This window comes from Phodopus roborovskii, unplaced genomic scaffold (assembly GCF_943737965.1).
Source record: "Phodopus roborovskii unplaced genomic scaffold, PHOROB, whole genome shotgun sequence".
Classification (NCBI taxonomy): Eukaryota; Metazoa; Chordata; class Mammalia; order Rodentia; family Cricetidae; genus Phodopus; species Phodopus roborovskii.
Window position 1 is genome coordinate 37,206,941 of NW_026126410.1, and position 27,261 is coordinate 37,234,201.

General features: G+C 42.9%; 1 protein-coding gene across 1 annotated transcript in view; it reads left to right on the plus strand.

Moving 5' to 3' along the window:
* The first annotated feature begins 1,617 nt into the window (after positions 1 to 1,617).
* Dnah5 (dynein axonemal heavy chain 5) overlaps positions 1,618 to 27,261 on the plus strand; it is a 261,268-nt gene continuing 235,624 nt past the window's right edge. The window contains exon 1 of the mRNA XM_051182604.1: positions 1,618 to 1,747. Coding sequence (XP_051038561.1) covers positions 1,736 to 1,747 — 12 coding nt within the window. The 5' untranslated portion in view covers positions 1,618 to 1,735. The remainder of the gene's footprint in view (positions 1,748 to 27,261) is intronic.

Sequence of the window (27,261 nt, forward strand, 5' to 3'; positions counted from 1 at the left end):
GAGCTGGGAAACTGTTGTTGTAATGGCTTCCTGGATAATAGAATAGATTAATTTCTTCAGTGAAAAACTGTTTGGTTTAATGAGGCAGCTGGTTCTGCTACTCAAACTTTGCCTTCCAGTGATAGGGTCAGCTTAGGTGATGCAATGCTGACTCAAAGACATGGTAGGATGGAGAGGGATGCTGGGGATGCGGTAACTTCTTAGTTCGTGTCTCCCTGCAACTTAGCTACAAATCACACCACCATCCATTGTTGGAGAATATTAGTTTAAGATGTGTTACATTTGTTTATGCTGTGGAATATTTGCTTAATGATGCAAACATGTGTTGCATTCTTTTATGTTGCATTTGTTTAACTCTATAAAGCTGTGTTACTTTGCCCATGTAAAATACCAATCAGGTGTTTTACAAGTAGCTGGGCAGGAGAAAGGATAGGCAGGCGGGCAGGCAGAGAGAATAAGTAGGAGACATCTAGGAAGAGATGAGCAAGGAACAAGAAAAAGGTGAGAAGGACTCTAGGGGCCAGCTACCCAGCTACACAGCAAGCCATGGAGTGAGAAGTAAAGAAAGGTATTTAGAAAGGTAAAAGCCAAAGGCAAAAGATACGTAGGATAATTTAAGGTAAGAAAAGCTTGCTAGAAAGAAGCAAGGTAAGGCCAGGCATTCATAAGAAAGAATAAATAAATCTCTGTGATTATTTGGGATGGGGGGGGGGAGGGGATTTCCTGAAGAGTAAAGAGAAAACAAACCAAAACCAAAACAACTGCAATTGAGAACTGCACTACCTCTTTCAAGAAAGCAGCCTTTTCCTTTTGTTAAAAGATTTTGAATTAAACCTCAATCTCCACCTCAACTTACACCCCCTGAACCTTTTTACAGCAGATTCCTGCTTGGTGCTTTTGCTACCCAGAATGAATTAGGTCTATAAAAGCCAGCTCTTGAATTTAAGAAGACCAACTTCATGAACACTGTGTCATAGTTGCTTAGACTAATTACATAGAGTTGCAACATTTCAGATCTGAGAAGAGTTGATCTAGACAATGACTATATATTGAGCATTTTATGGAAATGAAAACAAAGGCAGGCTCAATAAAAACCACATAAGCACTGCAGTACTGCAGTTCTGACTAAGGGGTAACCAGGCTGGAGGATCAGTTTTGTCATCTGCTGATTAAAACTCAAGTTTAAACAGTTCCATTGCGATCTTAGATTAGTAACTTATTGTGATGGAAATAAGTTGACCAGGAAGCAAGGAAAGTTAAGAATGATTCCGGGTTGTGGGAAACTACGGATTAGCATTAAAACCTTCAAGTTATATTTAAATATTTTTTCTCCTGAAGCTAGAAACACTTGAAATTTCTCATTCAAACAAATTGCAGATATGTGTATTTACTTATAGATGACGCTGAGAATAACGTTAATGTGAGATCAAAGAGAAATCTGATGGCTAACTATCAAGAAATGGTCCTGAATTTGCCTTCTGCTCCGCAGTGTGACGCCTGGTCTCCCCCTAGTTTGTTCAAATCAGGAGTTCAGAAAGTACCCTGTAGTTGGAGGTGGGAGGAGGGAGCTGGTCCAGCTTGTCGTCATGGCAACTCGGGGAGCAGCAAACAGCCCTGCACACGGGACAACAGGCAGCCTGAGACGGCTATTGAGGAACGCTGTGGCTGGAGACCCCGTGGCAGGGTCCTTGCACCAGGCCGTGACCACTGCATAGAGTCCCAGGAGCGCGGCGCCATGGAGAAACTGGTACTGTTCGCGCTCCACGTTCGAGGTTCCCGCACACATATAACCCAGGGTTCCCAGTTCCACCGGTGGCAGTAGAGGCGAGGTGGTCTGGCAGGCTTTTGTTCTGGGGTTAAATTTAGGGAGTTTGGGGGCTTGAAAGTGCTTTCCCGGGCAGCCCAGGGTAGTCCCGCCTATTGGGACACTAAATGTAAACGTGAGGACCCCGGGAGTCCCCTCCTCCCCACCCAGTATCTTCACCCTGTTTTTATCCTGCCTATTCTCACGTTAAGCAAACGCTGGTGGTCAGCGACTTAGACTCAAGCCACCCGGCTGTCCCACAGTGAGCATCACAGATAATCCAGGTGTGGTAAAGGTCACTTTTGTGTCGTTTGTTGGCTGTTATCGGCTCTCACTAGTCCTTTGTGCTTGGGCAAAAGCAAATGTTTAGTTCCCTTGGAGAGAGGGAGAGAGAAGGGTAGGGCTAGGGTAGAGTTAGGGTTAGGTTGGGTTAGGGATAAAAGCCCAATGAGGTGGTTTCCTATCCTTTGAACAGCGGGTGAGAGGCAGACATCAATAGGTGCAAGCAAACCATCTTTCTTTTCATTTGATTTTACTTCTTTTAGATTTTAGGTTGTTTATTTGTGTTTCTTTGTGGCCAGGGATCCAACTTAGGGCTCTGTGAATATAGGCAGGCAAGAACTCTGCCAGTGAACCACACCCTACCCTATTTGTTAGTTTCAGTGTTTTAGGGTAAAAATGAATCCAGGTAAACTGCATTTCTCTTCAAGGAAAATTGTACATGTATATATTATATATAGATATATTTTTCCATTTAATCATATCACATATAGCTGCATTACTATAAAAACAAAAATTAAAAGTAAAAAATGCATTTTGTTACTGTTTAGTAAATGTGAATACACACTTTCTGATTGAAGAACTGTGTATATCTATAGCTCATCGACTTTGGTATTTTTTTCTCTGTAATTGTTGAGCTGTTTTAGTTGACAAACTTGCTCACTTTATCAGGTGCACCTGCAAGGTAAGGACTCTACTGAGGAGCTACAGCCACATACTAACAAAAAGTATTGAAATTGTAACGGTTGTAAAGTAGCTAAGTGAAGCTAATTTAAAGGACACATTTTTCCCCAATTAGTATCCTTTTAAATTAAGAGAACACAAAATCTGTTGCTACCTGGTTTCCAGAATAGAATACATTGTTACAAACTCGAGTCACAATCTTGCAGAATAGATGCCTTACCTTTACTACTTTCTAATTGAAATTTTGTATCCTCTTGAAGTCTCTACACTGGGGTCAGTTCTCAACCTCTAGGTGATACCACTAGGTCAATATTTTTAGATTCTGCTTGTAAGATCATGCAGGATTTCTCTGTAAATATTCACCTTGTTTAAAAGCTGCTGCTTTGTACCATGAACATCTCATTGTGAGAGGTGTGTTAATCGTCTTGTTTTCTGTATAGTTTATATGCCACAAATACCTGGTGTTTCTAATAAATCTGTTTGATCAAAAGTGATACTTAGTTCATTTTAATCTTCTAATCCCTTCCACTTTCGTTGTCTGTTAAAGGAAATAGAGACTATAAAGTGACAGGTGGTGTGAATACTGGGAAAACCAATGATTCTTAAATCCACATGATATTAGATCACATATACTTTCCAAGTGTTATCTTATAAGGATGTGTAGCACACCTGCTAGCTTCATCTTGTGTTCTTATACAGTTAAGTGCTTGCTTTAAAGTTTTACTGCTGTTTCCTTGCCTCTATTTTTCTCTGGGTGTGGTTCTATTGCAGTTGTAGGACTTAAAACGATCAGGTGTATGTACTGTTTTAGTTTTGGGTGGTGCTGGGGATCTCTTCCAGACCCTTGCATATTCTAGCACTCTTATCACTGAGCTACATCTTTACCCCTGGGTGCTGTTGTCTCTATTTTTGGTTTTATTTTTTGGAGGTAGTGTCTTACACACTATCCAAGACTGGCCTTTGACCCTCTCTCTCTTTCTGCCTCAATCTCCAGACAAGCACCTCCGTGCACAGCAAATGTTTCTTGTTTAACAGCACACCAAAAAAGTTAACTTGATATATGTCTTTTTAATCTGTCAAAATTGAAAACCTTTCAGCCCCCAAATGTTGAAAATCATGTTAATGGGCAGGTAAGATGGCACTGTAGGTGAAGGCACTGTCATGACTGAAGATCCGGGTTCAAATATTCACGGCTCACATGGTGGAGGAAGAGAACCAATTTTTTGCAAGTTCTCCTCTTATTCCCGCAAGTGCACTGTGCTGTGTGAGCACACAATCAATAAATGTAAATTTGTGTAGAATGCAAAATTAAAAACATAATAAAGTATAGATACCATCTCTGAGTGATGAGATTAAGTAGGATTTTATTTTTTTCTCTATTTAAAAATTTATTGTAATTGCCAGGCAAAGTGGCTCATGCCTTTAATCCCAGCAATCAGGAAGCAGAGGCAGGTGGATCTCTTAGTCTGAGGCCAGCCTGATCCACATAGTGAGCTCTAGGACAGCCAGGGCTATGTAAAGAGTGCCTGCATTCCCCCCGTAATAAATTCACATAATATATACATATATTATATGGATTGTTATATATAAGAATATATACTCAATTATATGTATATATAATTTTGTATCTAGAGAAAGGACAGAGAATAATGTTTCTAAACTGACCATGAAGAAACACATCTGAAATCTCAGTGCATAGGCACTGAGGCAAAGAAAACAAAAACCAAAAAAAAAAGCAAGAAATAGAACATCCCTTCTAGAAATGTACACGCTATGCTGAGACAAGCCACATATGCTTGGTATAAATACTTTGTGTGTGTGTGCATGGGTCACATCTTTGTAAATATTCTCTGCAACTCTTGCCATCTCCCCAGCTAAGCCAGCAGCTCCTGGTTTACACAAATTGCAGGCAGAAAGTGGGAAATGTTTCCAGGTCTTCCAGGTCAGTGTGTAGAACACTAAGAGGGAAACAAAGACAGAGCTCAGTCTTGTAGTCTACACAGCATCATTCTCTCAATGCTCCTCAGTAGTGTCACTGCCCCTAAGCCAACATTGACAGGGACAAGATTTTGGCAGCCCTGGCGAACTGTCATTAATACTGCAAAGGTGTGTTTCTGTGGTTACAGACACTGAAGCAAAATATAATGCCCAAGGTGTCATGTTGCTGAGAACTGATCTCATAGGACTTTACCTTCCTCAGCGAGGGCGGGGACCCTTGTCCCACTCATGTCTGGGTAATGGAATTCATCAAGCCAGTTTCAGTATCAGAGGAAAGATCCTGTGAACATGGCTAATTCCGAGGAACTGCATCTTCTTGGCTGCTTGAAAGAGTCCAGGAGGAAGCTCACCTGTTACATTTTCCCATTTTATCATGCTTAGCTGTTTCCTGGCTCAGGGCTACTGCAAGTGTTTATTTATACCACTGCTGTTTGCATTTGCCTTTGTGTCTGTGGCCTTCAGCAAACAGGTAAAAAAGAGTGAACGGCTCTAGGTTACTTTGTTTAGGAATAAAAACCAGTGGCTGAACTCATGAGTAAATCATCTGCCAAGGATATTTTTATCTACCAGATTGTTTCTCCTACAGGGAAACCAGCCTGCTGACCTGTGGCTCCTTTTGTCTCCTCCAGTCAGGGCGGGCAGGTCCTGACACTTCCCACCTGAAGGACATGGAGTTGATCCACTGCATGTCTTTCTTTTGCTTTCACTTCTCTCTGGAGAAAATACTTAGAAAATGCGCTGGAAAAGGGGAGGAATTAACTACACTCAATTTAGCAAACACTTATTAAGTACCTAGGGTGTTTAAGTCCAACAGGCTCACTCTGGGAAGAGTGCTTCTCGCCTTCATTCCCCCCCCCCCCATTGATTTGTTTCTTCATTCCCTTCATCCTCTCTTTTTCTCTCCTCTCTCCCTCCCACCCCCTCTTATGTCTGCTCTTCTTTCCTTCATATTTTGTTATCTTTCTCTCTTTTTTCTTCCTTCCTTCATTTATTTGTCTCTTCCTCTCTTCCTCTCCCTTCGTATACATTAAGTGCTCTATCTCTGCCTGTCTGACTGTGTGTATGTGTGTGTGTGTCCCTGCCACAGATATTTTGCACGCCTGTGTACTTGCTTGCCAGTCCCACCCATCCCTCCTCTGCTTAGCTATTGGCCATTCAGCTTTTTATTAGACCAGCCAGGTGCCTTAGGCAGACATGGTAAAATAGCAACACATTATTTACATAGCTAAACAAATATATCATAAACAATAGCAACACCTTTACACAGTTTAACTAATGTTCCACAGCATGGGTCATCTCTGAACATCATGTTCTAGACTGGGATGCATTGATGCCACAGGGTGTCCCACTGACTGTTCATTAAGAAATACAAACCATGGCCTACCGCTGACTGATAATCTTCTCCATGGGGGCCAACTCAGGAACTGCATGGGGACAGAGATCACCAAAGAACAGACAGTGGCCTCTGTGTGCTACATTGACAGTGGGGAAGATCGCTATGAGGACAGGGGCTTCCTCTGTAGCTATCAGTGGGTCAGAAGGAGGCGGAGGGCAGAGCAGTCCTGCCAGAAGACAGGGCCTCCAGAGGAGCTGAGACCCAGTGGGGACAAGTGGAGGGACCTATGGAGCGAGGCAGCTGGGATGCTGCAACAGTAGCTGAGGAATGAAGGGTACCAAGTCCTGCAGTAAACAAAGGCATAAGCACTGTGGCCCACAAGGGAGGTTCTGATGAGCCTGCCTGTCAAATCCTCACCGTGTGTTCCAGACCCACTCACAACTGTCCTCACACTCACCGGCTGAAGTCTAACTTCCCAATCCCCTCCATACCCCGAGATAAGACTTCACTTAGACAGTGTCTTTTCCTAAAGAGACGACATTAGGCCCTAAGTGTGGGCCCCAGTCCCATCTGACTGCTCCCCATTGAAAAAGAGAAGTCAGAACATGCGTGTACCTGCAGGGAAGGACTGAGCACATGAGGTCCTCATGTGAAAATAGCCACCAGCAGGCCATAGGGAGAGGTCTCAAACAAAGCATCCTGCCCACACCATGACCTGAGGCTTCAGGCCTCCAAAATCATGGGAAGATTAGCTTATATATTATGTAGCTCAAGGCACCTCTTTTAGGAGGAAAAGAGATGAACAACACCTTGTTGATAAACTTCCCTGAATCCAAACTGCTGCTCTTTGGCGATAAAGAGCCTCGGGGCAGGGTGGCCTCCATGTTGCTTGGATCGTAGAATAGCTCTGTGATTTATCTCTTCTTGTGCCCAAATTCTGAACCCCCAAATCACCAAGAGACCCATGCAAAAGTAGAGTCTTTTATTGTTTAACAAGTTAATGGTTTGTCACAGTGCGTGGAGTGAGAACAGCCTGGGAACCCCAAGTGGGGGTAAATTGTTGGGGTGTGTAAGGGGAGTGTCTAGGGGTGTGCAATAGTCTCAGGATTGGTGTACGTCTGGGGTTGGGCGGCCTGTCCTGTGTTGATTGGTCAACTGGTTGTTATGGTCTATGGCCCTCACAGGGTGGTTTGCTATGCTCTGCAAGTCACAGTTACAACACTTTTACCGTAAAGCACCATGAAGCACATCCAGAGCCTGCCAGCTAACTTCTGATTGGTTCCTTGCTACTCACATCGGGCTAGGTCAGGAAGCTCAGCAGATTTTGCTGAGTCTGGGGCCTATGTCATGGCTGCTAAAGCAGGGGGCTGGGTGAGGGTCTGGTCCCTTCACTTTCTCCCCTTTCTCTCCCCTCTGCCCTCTCTGTATTTGGCACTAAAGGCCTTTCATTCGCTTGCTCAAAGCTCACCAGAGAATGGTGGACACCACTGGTCTTTGTCTTCCATGTGGCCTGGTGTTACTCAGTATCCACTCTTCTACCACTTTCACTTAAGGATGGCTGGGTGAGGAGAGCCAGCCCAGACCTAGACTTGATAGTCCTATTTCACGGTAGCAGATATTTAAACAGGCGGTAAAGCAGAAATATTAGAGGTATTTCTGGGCCAGGGTTGCAGCTCTGACACAGAGGCTTGGTTAACATTGCACAAGGCCCTGAGTTCAATTCCATCTTCCACTGCCCCCAAGAGAAAGAGAATTTGCTTTCAAATAAAAGAAACCTGGGCTCTAAAAGTTGGAGGGTCTTCTGGTTACCACTGCAGCACAGCAGATCAAACACAAACTTAGCAACTTAAAAATGGCCCTTGCCTGTTTGTCTGTCTTTATTGCCTTTATTGCATGCCAGCTGTGTGGTCCTGGCATGGGGGATCTACCATGTAGCTGGAGTATCTGGGGCTAACCCAGCAGCTGGCTCTTCCCATTACTCACATAGCGTTATGTAGTGTTTTCTTAGGGGGCGCTTTGGGCTCCTCACAGTTGGTGGCTTTAGGCAGGGTCAGCTCCCAGTATGCCTGAAAGCTACAAGAAGGAGTGGCCTGAAGTGTGAGGTGACAGCTGGGTCTTTTTTTTTTTTTTTTTAATTTCAAGCACTTTATTTTTTTTCTTTTTTTTTAATTTTATTTAATTTTATATAACAGTCCAATTAAATGAAAACAAACATTTATACACAATATTTGGGAATTTGGGCGTCGTTCTTTCCAGACTAATTCCTGCTGGTAAGGGGCGCTGTCTTGGGGGATTCGAAGAAGATTCAGATATCCTGGCTGTAGTCTGTAGGGCTGTTTTGTCAGCTGGGTCATTTTTATGACCTGGCCATGAAAGTTACTTCTGGTTTACCCTATTGGTCAAAGCAAGGACAGTCTCCCTGTCTTAACTACTGTTCTATTGCTGTGAGGAGATACCATGATGAAGGTAACTCATAAAGAAAATATATAACTGGGGCCTTGCTTACAGTTTCAGAGGGTGAGTTCATAATGGCCCGGGTGGGAAGCAGACAAGCATGGCTCTGGAGCAGTAGCTGAGAGATTTACATACAGAGAGCAGGTGGGAAGTGGGGGAGGGCAGAGCCCAGCGTGGGCCTTTGAAACCTCTGCATTCACCCCCCCCCAACAAGGTCACACCTCCTAATCCTTGTCAAACCGTTCATCCTCCAGAGACTAAGCATGCAAACACAGGAGCCTATGGGGGTCATTTGTATTCAAAACACCACACTCCCTCAAAACACCACACTCCCTCTCTGTCTTCGGCCGGGTTTCTATTGCTCCTGCAGCAACTGAAACACCATGACCAAAAAGCAACTTGGGGAGGAAGGAGTTTACCTGGCTAACACTTCCACATCATCTGTTCGTCGTTAAAGGAAGTCAGGACAGGAACTCAAGCAGGGCAGGGACCTGGAGGCAGAAGCTGATACAGAGGCCATGGAGGGGGTGCTGCTTACTGGCTTGCTTCCCCTGGTTTGCTCAGCCTGCTTTCTTACAGATCCCAGAACCACCAGCCCAGAGATGGCACCACCCACCATGGGCTGGCTGTCCGCCACCGATCACTAATTGAGAGCAATGCCTTAGAGCTGGATCTCATAGAGGCATTTCCTCAGCCGAGGCTCCTTCCTCTCTGATGACTCTAGCTTGTGTCAAGTTAACACACATAAACAGCCAGTACACTCTCAATGGAAGGCATATGTGGGGTGAGATTAGTTTTGGGGTCTTTGTAATCCTGGAGTCACAAATGAGCCCAAGAACAGGGAGGAGGACAGAGGGTGACTTGGTCTTTGTGACCAGGGGTAATGTCATCTCTTGGATGAGTTTTTACTTGCTGCCAAAGTGTTGTTTCCACCAAAGCAGCCATTTATCATTCACGTCAATATGAGGAATGACCACAAAGGCAATTTGCTTTTTACCAAATAATATAGAGTGAAAATCTGACCACTGCTTCCAGCCCACCCCTTTTGGTGAGGGGAATTTATAATCATGTGAACACAAGGCTTTAGAGTTTTATGCATAATCCCGCTATTTTTCTTCAGGTGTGTCATCTGTGGATTAAAAGAGCCAATTTGTAGTTAGAGGTTGCTTCTAAGACAAGAAAGACAGCAGGGCAAGGAATGTGCTCCTTGCATTGATTGCTGTTAGACAGGCCACGGGAATGCTAGTCAGTGAAACACACCTCTGTGCTTGCCAGTCCCCAGGTGCTGTCCCAGCTGCAACTTTTATTATTAAAATGATCTTGTTTATCAAAACAGACATCTATGGGCTGGAGAAATGGCTCAGTAGTTCAGCCTTGATGCTCTTACAAGGCCAGAGTTTAGTTTCCAGCACTCACACAGGGAAGCTCACAACCACTCGGAACTACTATCACCAAGAGATCTGACATACTATGCGTATGTCCATATGTTTACAGACATATACATTCCCATACAAAGACACTCACAAATGAAAAAAAAAAAGATGTTTTCTTGCTGAGTTTTTATTTATTTGTGCACCCTCTCTCTCGAGACAGGATTTCATTGTAGCCCAGGCTAGTCTTGAACTTATCATGTAGCTGAGGATGACTTTGAACTCCTAATTCCTCTTGCCTCTACCTCCCAAGTTCTGGGCTTTCAGGAGCTGTGTGTGTGTGTGTGTGTGCATGTGCATTCATATGTGACTTCTCTATTTATTTATTTATTTTTGAGATAGGGTCTCACTATGTAGGTCAGGCTAGCCTTATTTGGTGACCCTCCTGCTTCTGTCCCCTGAGTACCAGGAATATAGATTTATGCCTTTATGCCTGACATATGCTTTGTGTTTTTCAAATAGTTTTACTCTAAACACTACTCAGTAATGGTTGCTCTCTGATTCATATGGTGTTTTCCTTCTGTGAAAGTGTAAGTTTATCGGTCACTTTTATTTCTAGGAGGTTCATGCATTTTGCAGGATTACATTAAGAAATGAATAGTAGAATAAGTTAAGCAAATAATAAAAGGGGCTTTTTTTTTTTTTTTTTTTTAACCTGAGGCTAATTTAATTGGCATTTAAGAGAAAAACAGTAGTGGTAAACTGCTGAAGATTGGGAGATGGGTTAGAAGGAGAGAGAGAGAGAAAAAAAAACCTTTTGAATTGGAGGTCAGAGAAGTAGGCAGGCTCAGTCATATAAACCTGTGAGAAACTGCCCTTAGGCGCCATCATGGAAGTGAGTGAGGATGCAGGAGGGAGTAGGTAAACAAAATTTTGGCCAGCATTTGAAATAGAGGGATGGAAAGGGGGAGTGCAGTCTGAGTTAAAACACAGGAAAGTGAGCAGGCTCAGCAACTGCACTGGGGATAGGCTTCTGTTGTACCCACCTATATTTTTCATTTTGGGGATAATTATTCCTCCAATTTTCTTAGTAACAACTTCTATTTTTTTTCAAGTAAATATGATTTCTTCTGCTCAACATCCTAAATTTTAGGTGCGATGAACAAATCTTATTCACTATATAAACATGAATGCTCAAATCACCAAATGTAAAACATTTGCTATTACAGGAATAATACCTTAGATGAGTGTGGTTTACAAAACACTAATAGTTACACTCATAGTTTTTGTTCAGATCCACCATAAGTTTGCTTGATTTTTTCCCTCAAAGTTACTAAAGCCATTCAAATTGGCCTCGTTTTCCAACTTTCAATATTGTCAACTTTAAAGTATGCTCATATGTTTAATCTTTAACTTGATAAGCATTTAAAAAACACACCAGGCTAATCCCTTGTGATATTTTAAAGCCTGTGCATGTAGGAAGATAAATTTGCACACCCACCAGCAGTTGAGCTCCTAATATCTCCTTTCTCAAATGATTTCTTTTCTAGTTGGATATTTTTTTCTAACACTGCATTAATAGACAAGAAGTTAAAACTCATCTCAGTATGTAGGTGTGGCTGTGGGTTCATTACTTGCTTGCTGTTGGCTGTGACACTGCCAGATGTGTGTGAAGGACCAAGTGGGAGGCAGTGTCTACTTTACACAGCACACTTAGTTGTCTGTTGTTTCTGGTTTTACCATGCCCTGACTAGCGGGGCAGCAACGAAGGCCTGAACCCCAAAGGACCTGGAATGAAGGACAGGAGACACGAGAAACAGGCAATAAGGCAGGCTGATCAAGATGTTTTTCTCAAGCATGTTATATAGTCGTTAGGCCGGGAAGCTAGGTAAGGCAGGAAATGGGGGGGAGGGCGAGGAAGGTAGTTGCTTGGTAACCAGACTGCCTGGTGTTCTTCATTATAGGTTACTGAAGGTGAGCAGGATATGCAGATAAGCAAGGGGAAGAGGTTGTTAGCAGGGGAAGAGGTCTTCGGAGTTGCTAAATAACTGCATAAGGAGGGGTTACCTAACTGCATTCCTGTAAGGCCTAAATTCTACTTCTCAGGAAGTTGGGGAGGGGAGAAGGTAGATTGGGACTGAAGGTAGCAATCTTCTAACTCAATGGGCCATTCTAAGAAAAAGGCTGGTAATCTCTGAGGGTTATACTACTATCGCTCCCGGCATTACCACACCAATTCCATCCCTTTGATTTATACAGTACCTTAAACAGTTAACTAATCAGGGAAAAGTATTGTTTTCTAGAGCTTCAGTAGGAAGGGCCCCAAACTGGGCGCCTTTGATCATCAGGAATCTGTTCTTTCATAATTCTGGATGTCCCTTCTGTGTCCCTGGCTTCTGATGGCCCTATAAGAAGGCTCATTGCACACTGTTCTGGTGGCCTCACGTTTTTCTAGGCTGGTAGCTGCATCATTCCAGCCATGTGACTGTCTTTTCCCTTTGTGTTATCATCTTCATCCCTCTGTACTTGACTGCTTTGGTATTTCCTTTTTATGACATTAATCATATTGAATTTGCACCCACCCTGGTAACTTTATTGTAATGTAGTTAAGCCTTCAAGGCGTGTTTTCTAAATAAGGTCATGACCTGAAGTCCTGTGCTTTAAGAATTCAATGTGTTTTCTGAGGTGATAAATTAGCTCAGAAGAATAATAAAGTTCATGAACTTCCTAGCAATAATTCCCTCCTTTGTATTTTTTTTTTTTTGGCTTTAAAATATGTTAAGAATTATTTTTAAAATTAACAATCACAACCAAAGCTGGCATGGTGATGAATACCTTCAATCCCAGTACTTAAGATGCCAGCCCTGCCCCCCAAACTGGGCATGGTGGCACATCCACCATGAGAAGTCAGCTCTATCCACTAGCTTCCTACTATTGCTACAAACCTTCAGTGTTTCAGGTACAAAATGGAACTATTGTTGTCCTCGTACAATAGATGAAGAGAATGACAGTAAATGTAAAATGCACAGTCCTTAGTCAACACTATTTCCTTTCTCAAATTCAGAATGGGCAGGCTTCACAGTGAAGCTTTGAGTACTGGGAGAGCAGAGGCAGTGTGTTCCTCGGGCACTTGTTTTCATAGAATTGGCCAAAGAAGGGCGCTATGGGCTGAGTGTTGGTGTCTCTGCAAATTTTATGTTGAACCTAATGCCTAATGCACTGGTATTAGGTGGAACCTTTGGGAAATGACCATGTCATAATGATGAGATTAGTGTTCTTATCAAAAAAGAAAGAAAGAAAGAAAAAAGGCTGTGGTAGTCTGTTAGTCCCATCTGTACTGGCCTGTCCTTGGGGTTCTGACAGGATACACCCTCAACTGTAGCCACTAAGAGCACCACCTGTGCACATTCACTATGTTCCCTTTTAAAAGGGACCTGCCCACTTCCCGTCCCCTCTCTCTCTTTCATTCTCTCCCTTTCTGTCTTCTGTTCCTCTCTCTGCGCCCTTTACACTTTCCTGTTGCTCCTGTCCCTGGAAGAGGCTGGTTTCTCCCCTCCCCTTCCCTTTTTATGATCCCTTTCTCTTAAAAAAAAAAAAAAAACCAAAAAACAAAACAAAACAAACAAACAAAAAAACCCAAAAACTCTGCTTCAAACCTGTTGAATGGTATCTTTCTCTTGTGCATGACTTTTCTTAAATTATAACACCTTCTGCTATTTCACCATCCAAGGATGTAGCAGCAGGTGCCATATATAGAGTACAGTGAGTGCTTACTGGACTTGGACTCTACCTGGGGCTTGGATTTCATAGCCACTAGAACTACGAACTTCCTTCCTTCCTTCCTTCCTTCCTTCCTTCCTTCCTTCCTTTCTTCCTCTTTCTTTTCTTCTTCTTCTTTTCTCTCTCTTTTCTTCTTTACTTCTTTTCTTTTCTTCTTCTTCTTTTTTTTTGAGACAGAATTTCTCTTTGTAGCCTTGGCTATCCTGGACTGGCTCTGTAGACCAGGTTGGTCTCAGACTCAGATATTTGTCTGCCTCTGCCTCCCACATGCTGGGATTTAAGTCATGTACCATCTCAGCCCAGTTCATTTGTAACATTTCTAACACTGTCCAACAGAAAATATTTTCTTAGAGCAGCTTCAAAGGACTAAGGCCAATCACACTGGCTCCTCCCATGCTGGCTTCCCTTCATTGTCTTCCCCTTGTAATGGCAGAGTGATTGTGGTCACAGATCTTTATGTTCAGCCAAAGAAAGAAAATTTTATTTTGGGTCTGTGGTATATTTTTAGATTTTAGCATAAGTGTATTTCCAGATGTGTTTCTGTCAGTGCTCCTCAATTCTGCTGTACTCATACATTCAGAGACTTAACCTTAAGGTCCATGGCCAAGGTCATATTCCTTGACATTGTGCTTTTGTGTACAGCATTAGTCTTTATTTTGTGACAGACAGGTTGTCTTAGTCAGGGTCACCATTGTTGTGATGAACACCATAAAGCAACTTGGGGAGGAAAGAGTTTATCTGGCTAACACTTCCACATCATTGTTCATCATTAAAGGAAGTCAGGACCAGAACTCAAACAGGGCAGGAAACTGGAGTCAGGAGTCAGGATGCAGAGGCCATGGAGAAGGGCTGCTTACTGGCTTGTTCCTCATGGCTTGCTCGACCTGTTTTCTTATAGAGCCCAGGACCACCAGCTCCGGGGTGGTACCACCCACCATGGGACAGACCTTGCCCAATCAATCACTAATTAAGAAAATACATTACAGGCTTGCCTGCAGCCTGATCTTAAGGAGGCCATTTTTCAATTGAGACTCTCTCCTCTCAGATGACTTTAGCTTGTGTCAAGTTGACATCAAACTACTCAGCACACAGACTAACATTTTTTTATTACATAGTTATCTTTTGAGAATTTCATACATGTATACATGTATGAAATATGATCATATTCACTCCACATTGACCCTTACAATTTCTTCGATATGTGCCCCTCACACATCTTCTTCCTTTTTAGATTTATTTTTATTATTTTTAATTGTGTGTGGGTGTGGTTTGAATGAGCACCCCCCCCCCCCAGCTCATGTACTGGAAAGTTGGTCTCCAGTAGGGGTGGGGGATGGGGATGGTAGAATCTTTGAGAGGTGAGGTCTAGAAAAAGGTAAACACCAGGGACTGAGTTCAGTCCCTAGCATCCCTGTAAAAATCAGACATGGGAACACTCACCTGTCATCTCAGTGCCAAGGAGGCAGAGTTGAGCTGAGCAGTCCCTTGGCCCACCAGCTTAGCTCCATCAATGAACTACAGATTCTAAGTAGAACAATTGAACAAGACACAGAACACAATCCCTGGCCTCTACATGCACGCATGAGCACACACCCCCCCCCCCCACACAAACACACAAAAGATAAAGAAAAAAAGAAACTAAGGACGAGGGTCCTAATCTTTGAAAAGGATTCTCGTCTCATTGGGAAGACCAGCATGCCAAGCGGTACTGAAAATTCTAGGTAGGTTGAAACATGCTCAGCCTAAAATGCCCATGATGAAATAAATCATAGGAGGATCAGTGTATGGGGAAGCCTCAAGCTGGCCTCTACCAGGGGCTCTGGGTCTCATCTGTGAAGCTTCATGCCTGTGAGCTCCTGATCATGGTTCTCCCAGCCTTCATGGATCGAGATTCCCAGCAGCCCCTGTGTGATGGACAGCTGCTGCTGAAGGTGAAATATGGCAGAGGACTCAAGCAGCTGTTGTCAGTGACCCTAAGCAAGCAGGCAGCCAGCCATGAGACAGAAGAAAATTTACAGGCAAATGCAATAATGGCAGCAGACAGATAATTAGGTGGGTAGCCATTTGAATGCTGTCCTGGAGCAGGAAGGAAGAGGTGGACAAGGGGCTCTCAGACTGAGGTCTGCATAATCAACCCAGTGATGTTTCCTTGCCCATTTAGGATTCTGCATAGAAAATTCTGTCTACCTGTGGTATGACTCCTTGGCTGGTAGTAGGAACACTTGCTTGCCCTGTTCCATCAGGCTTCAAGCTTGTGTAGCTGCTCTGCCAGGGGCTAGATATCATGTTGTATTTGAGATGTGCCATCAGTCATTTATAACAGGATTCTAATGTTTTGGGTCTGTCCCTCATGATGTGGTTATTATATCAAGGTCTCAGTGTAAGTCTACATTTCTGTAGTCTGTTTTTTGCTTCATTTGGGACTTGTCTAGAAATGTCACTGTAACTGACTATTTGAATGACAGCATTTATTTTGGAAGAAAGTTATTTTGGGTGCTGGAAGGATTCTTGGACATGTCACTAGAGACAGGAGCCGAGGGGGCAGCATGCTGAACGACAGACAAGGGCTGGATAGTGGTGGCTCAATGGGAGGGCACAGGATAGGAAGGGCAGTTTGGGCTTTGCATATGAATGACAGGAGGATCCTCCATGGCAGAGTAAGCAGGGGTCACCCCCAGAGAGGGGCACTGGGCATTGTCTTCTCCCTTTGGACTTCTGAGGAGATTCCTTCCTTACAAGGCCCTTGTTTTGTGGGATTTGAGCATGGGCTGTGTTGTATACTCAGCACCCCCACTTCCCAGGTAAAGTCCATGAGAGCTGGAGGTGATCTTGAGTTTCTCAGTCTCTAGGGTCTGCTCTTGTTTGGGGGAAAGGATTAGGAGATCTCACACAGTCCAGTAGGAGAAACGTAGGGCTGACTGGCAGACACATCATTCTGGGGAGCCTAACTGCTCACAGCAAGGCTTACCCCAGACTCACTCAGGAGGAAATCTCTTTCCATAGTAGTGTTTCTGCTTCACATGGACTGTTTCCTGGAGGTGCTCTACAGAATTCACTTTGTGTCCTTCCACTACCTGGGAAACACACCTGTTTGTATCCATCACAATGCTAAACATCCTGGGTAAATAAAAATCTTTATGGCACAACCCTTTCATGACTCTAAATGCTATGCAATCTATATCGTTACTGTATTGTTATATTTCCAATCGATAATACAGGGGCCAGAGTATTTGATTGTGTGTGTGTGTGTGTGTGTGTGTGTGTGTCTGGAGAATGGATTTTAAAGCCTTTGTGTACACATTTTTTTTTGCTCAGGCTATGGAGGCCCAGATAGTTAAAAGTGAAAAGCTACCCAGTCAATTCATCTATCTTGAAAATAGGTTCCACCTGCTTAAAGAGAAAATTTAGAGCATAATAAAGGCACAGGGTATTTAGCTCCTTTCCTAACATGTGCTGGCATCTGCCTCATGATTACACTTGTTCATTAACTTCATGATGGGTTTGGAATCTAATTTTGTCCTTGCTGGAATTTGGCATTTCTCGTGTGAAGCTAAGCATGCGCACACAGGGCTCACCCGAGAGGAAGGGATACTACAGGCTCCATGGACGACATTCATCATGCTCTCTGTTTGTGACATTCTATTGCCTGGCCATTGGATTGCATCTAAAACCTGCAGAAATGCTTTTATGGTGCTAATGAATAACAGAAATAGGTTTCCACTTCTCAAAAAAGGAGCTTCGGTGGTGTTTCTGGGACTAATTAAAGTACCTGGAGGAGTAAGTGGGTCACTGCATAGCCATCTCTGTATGCCACCAGTTTGAAATGCGGAAAGCTGCTTAAGCTTCACTGTGGGGCTTTTAATTATGTCTTGGTGACTATGCAGATGTGTACCCTGTGAACTAATGTTTTAAATCTTATTATAAAGATTCACAAAAGGTTAATAACATATTTTCACCCTTTTGACCTCCTTTTTTAGTCTTAGGAAATGATAGTGTTGCTCAGAGTGGTGACCAGTCCCTTCTCAGGTCTTCATGGCATTTGTTGCCTCTGTATAGCTCCACTACAGGGGAATCCCCCGGGTAGAAATGTGTTCTCGTAATGCTTTTCTCTCTTTCAGTTCTTTTTGGGTATATGTATATGCTCATATTTATGTGGGAGCACATGTATGTGTATGTGTGTGCATCTCTGTGTGAGTGAATAGGCATTGTGTGTGATATTCGTGTGTGTGTGTGTGTGTGTGTGTGTGTGTGTGTGTGTGTGTGTTAGGGGATGTCAGCAGGGAGGATGGAAGAGTGCACCTTGAGGTCCATTTTCCTATTGGTGAATGCTTTACTTCATCCTCATTAACACCTTTATACTTTGTGCATTACGGCTGACAAGCAGACCCTAAGTGTCTTGTGGCAATAGGAAACTCCTGGGCCAAGAGAAAGGAGACACATCATCTGTATCCCATATTTTGCCTTGAAGAATTCATGGTGAACCCAAAAATTATGTATAGATTGCACTGTGTTTTATGATAAATAGTTCATAGTGGATTATGGACCCTGGTGGTGGAAATGTCATGTGTACAAGGATTATTTCAGCTGCAAGATGTAGAATACAATTAAAGCAGGGATGCTAGGGCCAGGGTGGTCCATGGTAGCACAGCAAAGGTGTTGATAATACTGAGGAAGAAGGAAGATCCAGGACTGACGAGGAATGGGAGTCACTCATCTCCGTGTTCTTGCAAATGTCTGTTTCTTTTGGTCCCTCTTTGTGAGGAATGGTGTGTGTGTGTGTGTGTGTGTGTGTGTGTGTGTGTGTGTGTGTGTGTGTGTGTATATATATATATATATATATATATATATATATATATTTTTTTTTTTTTTTCCCCTGTAGGCAGAGACAGCCAAGTCCTACCTTAATGAGCTCTCATGATCATAGCCACTGAAAAGTTGGATTTTTCTCTTAGTTTCAATTCTGAATTCCAGGGATTGGTCTAGCTTCATCACAATGCTTTCCTCTGATCTATTCAGATGTGTGGGGTAAGAGACCTGGTTATGGTTCTCTGCAACCTGTGGTGGGAAAGTATAAAGATGCAAAGTGGGGCACGGGTTTCTGGGTAGTACACCCATTGTGGTGGTTTGAATGAGAGTGGTCCCCAATGGCTCATATGTCACAATGCTTGGTGCCCAGTTAGTGGAACTGTTTGGAAAGGATTAAAGGTGTGCCACAGAGGGTGGGCTGTGAGGTTTCAAAAGCCTTTGCCGTGCCGTGCTTTGTTCCCCACCGTTGTGATAGTGAACTAATTCTCTGAAACTGCAAGCAGGCAAGCCCTTGATTACATGTTTCTTTTACAAGTTCTCCTCATCATGGTGTCTCCTCACAGCAATAGTAAATATGACATCCATTGACACTATTTTCATTCAGGGTGGCTGGGAGAGATGGATCAGAGGTTAAGAGAACTGTTTACTCTGGACCTGGGTTCGATTCCTAGCACCCATGTGACAGCTTATAAGTGGCTATAGCTCCAGTTCTAGGGTGTCTGGTGCACTCTTCTGGCCTTGTTGGGCACTAGGCACACATGTGTGCAGAAATACATGCAGGCATACATACACACACACACATACACACACACATGCACACACACATGCACACACACTAATAAAACAAATTCATTCAGATGTGCATCCTGATGCTTACAGAGTAGTATAAATCCCTAATTGCTAGTGGCCTACCAAATTCTGCCCATGGGAAAAAATTCCCTGGATGATGTTTAGACCATTCCCGGTCAGGGTCAGTCAGTGTTCAGGTGCTGCATAGCTTAAAATACATTTTAGTTATTGATCTGACATGGTTCTCCTGGGGCTAAGATTGAGCCCATGAAAGCTGCCCAAGTCCTCCTCGAGGCTCTGGGGAGGACCTATCCTTTGGCTTTTTCAGGGACCAGAGGCACTGTATTCCCTGGCTCCCATCATAGCCAGCAGCCTTGTATCATCTTTGGTTATGCATCTCTCTCCCTATTGTAAGGACAGATCTGAGCTCATCTGGATAGTATAGAGCATTTATTTCTGCCTGTGACTTAAGTCCCCCTTTCTATGTGAGAGAATGTATCTGTAGGTTCTGAGAGTTCTCAGAAGGTCACTCTCCTATAACAGGTATCTGCCATTAACAACTACCTGCTTCTGAACACTTCCCGAGGGACCAAGAAAGATGTAGGCATGCAGGATTTCAGATTATCTGCCTTCTGCAAAACCTTAGCTGATGCCTTGGAAGTAGTTTTTGAGCACTTCCTTTCCTCCCAGTGATATAGAGGATGAGGAAACCCAGAGACTGATTATAATTCCCCTAGCCCAGAGCTATCAAAGAATGGTTCAGCACCCCTAGGCAGCCTCACATTCTTCCAAGGGGTCCTTGAGGTCTGGAATATGTTCATTTCTACATTAGACATCCCACCAGAAAGCTGTACTAATGCTTTTATGGCTGATGAAGGGATGAGTTTGTGTATCCTTGTATTTTCAACCAGTCTATTTTAACTTCTGTATAGTAAATATCAATACTTATAAATACCTGTACATAAATGTATCTTAGAGTTTGTGGCAAATTTTAAGAATAAGAATGTTCTGAGACCTAAAATGTTGAGACCATTGTCCCAGTGCTTAATGTCCTCAGCTTGCAGGTTTGGATGGGAGCAGGTTTGGGACATTGAGGAAATACCACCCATAAGCTCAGTTAAAGGGAAACTCTTCTTTTGAAGGTGCCCTTGGTCCTGACTTCATCAAGAATGAAGGGCTGAGCCCTTGTGTCTACTCTGATGGTGTCCTCAAACTCAAGTCCTGTTAGAGATTTTTTTTAAAATTATTTTAATCATTCCTTGAGAACATCATACAATGCATGTTGATCATATTAATCCCCAGATCTTCCCCTTAGTTCTCTCAGATCTCTCTACCCTTCCTTCTCCAACAACTTCATGTCCTCTATTAAAATTTCATTCATTAATCCATATGCTTCAGTGTGTGGGACTGGAATGTGGTCCACCTACCAGGAACCATGACCCTAAGTAAACTGAGTCTCTGTTTCCTAGAAGCCACCAACGATCCATATCTCCTTCCCTACTCTCTTCTAGAGTTTGTGTGAGCATTTACTGGGAATCAGGAATACTTCAGATTCTCAGGCTCTTTATGCAGTGGTCTTAGTGTTTTTTAACCATCCATCCCAGATAATCCATGTACACACACCAGCTAGGCTTATGCTTGGATGAAATGGAGGTTGTGGAGGCATTCCAAGTTCACCAAGAAATGTAAAGAAAAGCAACTTAGAGTGGAGTGGTGGACCCCCCCTCAAGGCTGTGCTCACCAAGCGTTCTCACAGCAGCCATCCTGCTCCAAAGGGGAGTGATCTGCTACATTCTCCCTGCCTTGTACAAAAACACAACTGCCACTCTCTAAGTACAAGTGCACATGTCTGGATGATTTACAGTTATCTGAAGCCAGAGAAAGATTGAGAGGAAGATAAAGGAGAGATTAAGGCAGTGGATTTTGGAGGGAGGGGCTAACAAATAATCTCCCCTGTCAAAAACCAAATCAGATCAAGTTAGAAAAAACTGACATGTTTATTGTTACAAGTGATATACAGGCATTGATTCAGGGGGCCTCAGACCAAGCAATGGGAAGCTTACTCATGGCAGTCATCCAGAGTTTGTAGATGCAGAGGAAGAAGCTTGTTCTTTTCAGGGATGAGCTGTTATCCCCTATTGTTTTTCTATGAAGGCAGGAGGGATGGAGAACTGCTTACAACAAAGTGTCTATAACTGATGGATTTCATTTCACTAACTCATGCTGACAAAGGCATGGAGTTTGAAGTGTCAGGTATTTTAATGACATAGAGTTGGTAACCATCTTAAGCTTGCCTTTCCCACCTCCAGAACTAGGAGAGATGTTTCCTTTGTTTACAAGACACCTGGTGCATGGTGACAAGTTATAGCACCTTAGGGGGCTAAGACAAGGGCAAGAGAGGTGACAGAGATTGGAAATAGATAGGGGAGGGGCGATGGGCATCTTTCACCTTTCATACTGGGCACCCTAAGTGGCATCACAGGCAAGCCTCAGGATGGACCCCCCTTGGTCCAGTGAATGGTAACTGAGAAGCAGCAGCTTTTAAGATGGTTCTAGAAATGTTGTCATTTTACCTTCATTTATGACTCTCAAAGTCACTGTTAATGAACCACCCTGCCCACGTTCTAATGTGAACAACACTAAATGAAATGTCCAAAATAAATACCTAAGCAGGGCTTCTTAGGCAGAATAGCTTGGAGAGAGCCCCACCTTGTGGAGAAATCTGAAATATTATAGAGACACCTGTCTCAGACTGAAAGAGCTTTGATGAAATTCATTTGAAATTTAATATTATCACTCTTTTTGGAAAGCACATTATATTTAAGTTTTATGTGACCAGATGTATACATTTATATATGTATCAAGTTATGTGTAACTTGTACAAGGGCAGTATAATTTATGTAAAATTTATAAACAATTATTTTTTTCATAGATGAGATGAAGCCGTGTAACCAGGTGATGAGAAATCTTTGTAATCTCATCAATACCTTAAAGGAAGATACCCACATGTCCAATTCTTTCCAAAGAATCACATTAAACTCTAGCACATTTCTGTGGGTTGGAGTTAAGAAAAATGAGGACGAGGATTGTTTTTGATTATTCGGATTTTGGACTTGACTAAAGATTCCTATATTGCCAGACCCTTGGTAGACCAAGGATAGGGCCATTCAGGGGGCCATGGGAAGGCTTTCTTTTATTAATGGAGTGAGATACTTGAAGATCTGCTCATTAGCAACTGGACTGATGGGAATGTTTCTTGATTTTTAAATTGATTCTTCATAATCCAAAAAACCTACAAAGCCCACAAATCTTTCCTATATTGCTAACCCTTTGAAGTATTAAAGGCTTCATGATTCTTCTTCCTTATCCTCTCCCTTTCCCTCCTCCTCCCTTTCCTTTTTTTCCTCCTTCTTCCCACAAGCACCAAGGTCCCACTGGCTTTCTGCTCTCAGCTCTGGGGTAATAGGTCTGTGCCACCATGCCTGACTTTTAAGTGAGTGCTGGGGATCCAAACTCAGGTCATCATGTTTGTGTGGCAGCCACTTCATGGACTGAGCCATCTCCAGCCTTAAGAAGCTTACTATTTTCTAAGTTGTCAGAACATGATTTGTCCTCGTTTCTTGGAGCAATGGAGACAAAAGTATAGATATGTTTACTATGTTGATTAGATAGTGGTTTTGTGAGTTCAAACTCATTACAATGTTGTGTTAAATATGTATAATTTGAAAATACCAATTTTATCTCAATGAATGTATTAATAATATAGAATAAAATAAAAATTAAAAAACCTATTACTTGCATGTATTGGAACCTGATTTGAACTTAAAGAATAAACACACATGTAAAAGGATATCAATAACTGAAAGCTAAAGGATTGAAATCTCAGGGGAACAACCAGGGTTGTGGGTTGTATTCAAAGGAACCCGCATTTGGCCATTAAGAGTGAGAGCCCCATTGCAGATGCTGTTATCCACTCATATTGACCAGGGGCAGTCCCTCCTGGTCATTTCCTGACCCTGGGTGTTCCTTGCCTTCTCTCTTACGGCCCTTTCAAATGGGACTCCATAAAGGATCTGAGATGCTTGTGTTCACAGCTTCTGACTCCCCAAGGACATGGTAGTGATTTACAGGAAATACTCAACCAAATGCCAGCTATTTGATTAAGTTGTGCCCAAAGTACATATCCAGTGTCTGAGATGATGTAGATGCATCCTAGGAGGAAAAGGGTCACAAAAAAAATGAGCGCTGTCCAGTAGAATTCCCCTTTAGGGATAGCCTATCACCACCCCCACAGAGGAAAACACCACACAAGTACTGATTTTCATAGTGGGCATGACTGGGGGCGACCCCACAAAGACTGATGGTTAATTAAACAGGAAGCTATAATCACAGCCTAACATTCATACCATAGTAGATATGGATTTTTCTCAGGTCACAAGTATAGACAGTTTAATTGCCTATCCTATGTACTGTAGGAAATGCCACAGCTGTGCTCAATTGAGAGGTGAAACCGTTAGAAAGAGAAGCAGACATAATACTGCTTTATGATTGATTGCCACCTTGTAACATTATCCTAGAAGCTGGGGACCCTATGTGCTTTGAAATGCATTCATTTCTATTGGTTCTGTTAACCACCTATGGCACTATAAAGAAATAAGAACACTTAACAGTATGTAAAATTTAACATTTTTTTACCTGAGACAGTTTGTTGACATATCCTATCTTATTGTTCTTTGGTGTTGCCTGTATTTCTATTTTTTTTTTTTTAAATTTTGACACAACCTTTACACATATACCTTACTCTATACTCGTAGTAGATTACTACTTACTCATAGTTTGGGGTTCTATAGCTGTAATAAAACACTATGATCAAACTAGGGCAGGAGGAGGTTGGTTTTACCTCACAGCACTGAGGAGGAAGTCGAGTCAGGACTCTGAGGGGCAAGAACTGAAGCTGAGATCATGGAGGCATACTGCTGGCTCCTCATGGCTTGCTCAGCCTGCTTTCTTACACACCCTGGGACCAGCTGCCCATGGATGGCACCACACACAGTAGGCTAGGCTCTCCTACATTAACTGTTAATTATGAAAATATCCCTCAGGTTGTCTATAGACTGGTCTTATGGAAACACTTTTTTTTTTCAGTGTGGATCCCTCCTCTTAGATATCTCTAACTTATGTCAAATTGGTAATAAACTAGCCAGGACATACTATATACACACAAATAAACAGCTGTCCATGGTTCTGCTGCAACCAGGAGTCCTGGGTGATGTTTGTGGTCAGTGTTACCACCAAAGGCTAGGCAGATATCTGTGGTCTGTGTAGCACCTTGAAACCACTTAGATGTCCATAGGTCATGCTACCACTAGGGGCCCTGTTGATGTATGAGCCCTGCATTGCCTCCTGAGGCCATGTGGATGTCTGTAGTCAAGGCATCCCCAAGCGACTTGTCTGGACCCATGGTCCCATTGCTGCAGGGGTTGATTGATGTTCACGGTCTGTGTTGTTACCAGAAACCAAGTGGAGGTCCATGATCCACGCTCCCACTGATTGTGAAGACCAAGGATATCAAGCGTTTGCTGTGATATCAATGACTGAAGATGCACAGTTGAGAGGGAGGGACATGGGAGGCCCTTGGGACAACCCCTAACTGCAACTCTCAATTATCCCACAAAGTAACAGCCTAGACAAGAAGCCACCAAAGAGAATTCTTAAACAGTGTGACAGTGATACCAAAGAGTAACTCTCCACAATTGATGGCTTCTGGTAGAAGTGCTGGAAGGGAGGGACTCAGATCTGTTTGAGAGGCAGGCCACTGAGAATCTGACCATGCTCCAGGGAGGAGTGTATAGATAACATGAAATGGACTTTCTTCTTCTTCTTCTCCTCCTCCTCCTGCTTCTTCTACTTTCTCTTCTTCTTCTCCTCCTCCTGCTCCTGCTCCTCCTCCTTCCCCTCCACTTCTTCCTCCTCCTTCTTCTCCTTCTTCTTCCTTCTTTTGGGAGCTGCAGGTAACAAGGTGATAGGATGGATATGAAAAGACTGGGAAGGGATTGTTATTGGGGAGTATGATGTGAAACTCCCAGACAAATCAATATAAAAATGTTATATGGAGAAAAAATGAAAGGCTGTCTTGTTCCAAAATTTTGTAGGGGCAGGGCGTGTATGATACCTTTCTTTACTTCCTGTAAGGGTCACAGATCATGTTTCTGTGATAGAAGTTTAGTTAAGAAGAGAAAGCATAGTGAGTTTATTTAGTACAGGTTTGAACCTTTGGAAGTAATGACCCAAAGATTCAATTTTCTGTTTTGAAGGCTGAGGAAGACAACTCAGTCAGTCAAATTCTTTGTTACCAGTGTTACCAGGCGTATCTGAGTTCAAAACCTGGCATCCATGGGGGGGGGGGGGGAGAAAAGAAAATAAAGAAAAAGCTGGCCTTGACAGTGTGCATTTGTAATCTTTCTGCTGACCCTGATGAGTGAGCTACAGATTCAACCAGAGACCCTGATACCAAATCAGCAGATGGTGTTCCATAGGAAGACTCCTGAAGTTGTTTCCCAGCATTCACATGGGTATGTCTACTCATGCATGCTCACCTGTACACATATGCACCCATACATGCATGACCAAGCATCCACACATGCATAAAACAGCTTTTTGGTTTTGTGTTTAGGGCTGACTGAAAAAGGGTGGTGGACAGCAGGGTGCAAATGAGATTAGAGAAAAATGGTATGAGCTAATTGCTAGCCTGAAGGGGGTCCCAGTTCTGTTTGAGCAATATCTTCTCCTCCTGGGTACTTGGCAAAGTTCCTTGGAATGAGGCTCTCATGACTTATTAGATAAGAGCAGGTAGGAGACTTCTTTATGGTTAATGACTAGATAGGAAGACAGGGAAAGGTTAGAGCAATAATTCTGCTTTTTTATGGCTGGCTTTGGTGGAAAAATGGTCCCACATTTTATGACTTGCTGCTTTTGTCAGGGGAAGAGGAACTCTGCTTTGAATGGTTTACCCTAGGGAGATGGAGGAGCAAGAGACAGGTAGGCTGAGAAGGGCAGAGAGACCTGACTCTGAGGCCACTTCCAAGGCTGCCCAGTGCCCGCTAGTTCAGTGTTCCCAGTGTGTCTTAGCACCTTATTTTAGGGCATACCATTTCCGGAGCTGCAAGCTGCTTTAAGACCCTTGTCTTTAGCTCTACTTTGTATGATATTAGTACTGAAATAGCTGTTCACTTTCTGAATGTGTGCTGTATTTTTATGTTAAGCAATCAAATCAATAGAAAGAAAAATGTCAGGAGAAAAATTGGAAGAGATGTGAGCAGGCAATTCACAACAGCACAAAGAAAACAAACTGCAAAGCACAAAGGCCCAATAAATATTCTTAAAATGCTAGCTTTGCTGTTGTCAAGGGTTTGCAGGTTGAGCTTGTAAGGGGATAATGGTGACGTACTGTCTCTCATCTGCCATTTGGCAAAGAGGAAGTAAAATCTCTCTAAAATTATTCTTGTGGGAGCTAGGGTGTAATTTTTAATAAATGATTTTTATAAGCAGAGACCCATGCAAGGGTTTGAACACTAGGATATTTATTATAGTGTTATTTACAATGGCAAAATGAGAGCCTATCTGAAGGTAAAATAAATAGTATTGGCTAAATAAATTAAGGCAAATATGACCTATAGCTGTTAATTCACATTCTGTTAAATATTTAGTAACAAAAAAGTTTTCACACTCCTTAAGATAAAAATAAAGACTCTCTCTCTGTGTGTATTTATACAAATAGTTCGATTTTATTCAGTTGTTCATCTGTTTATTCTTGTTGGCTGTCAAACCCAGGGCCTGGTATGTACTAATCGTGTGTCCTTCTGGTCCATACCCCCAGGTCTGTCTGTCCCTTTACTCTAAGGAAGTTAGAGCCCTCACATTTCACACAGATAGGAAGGATATGCCTCCATTAATGCTCAGAT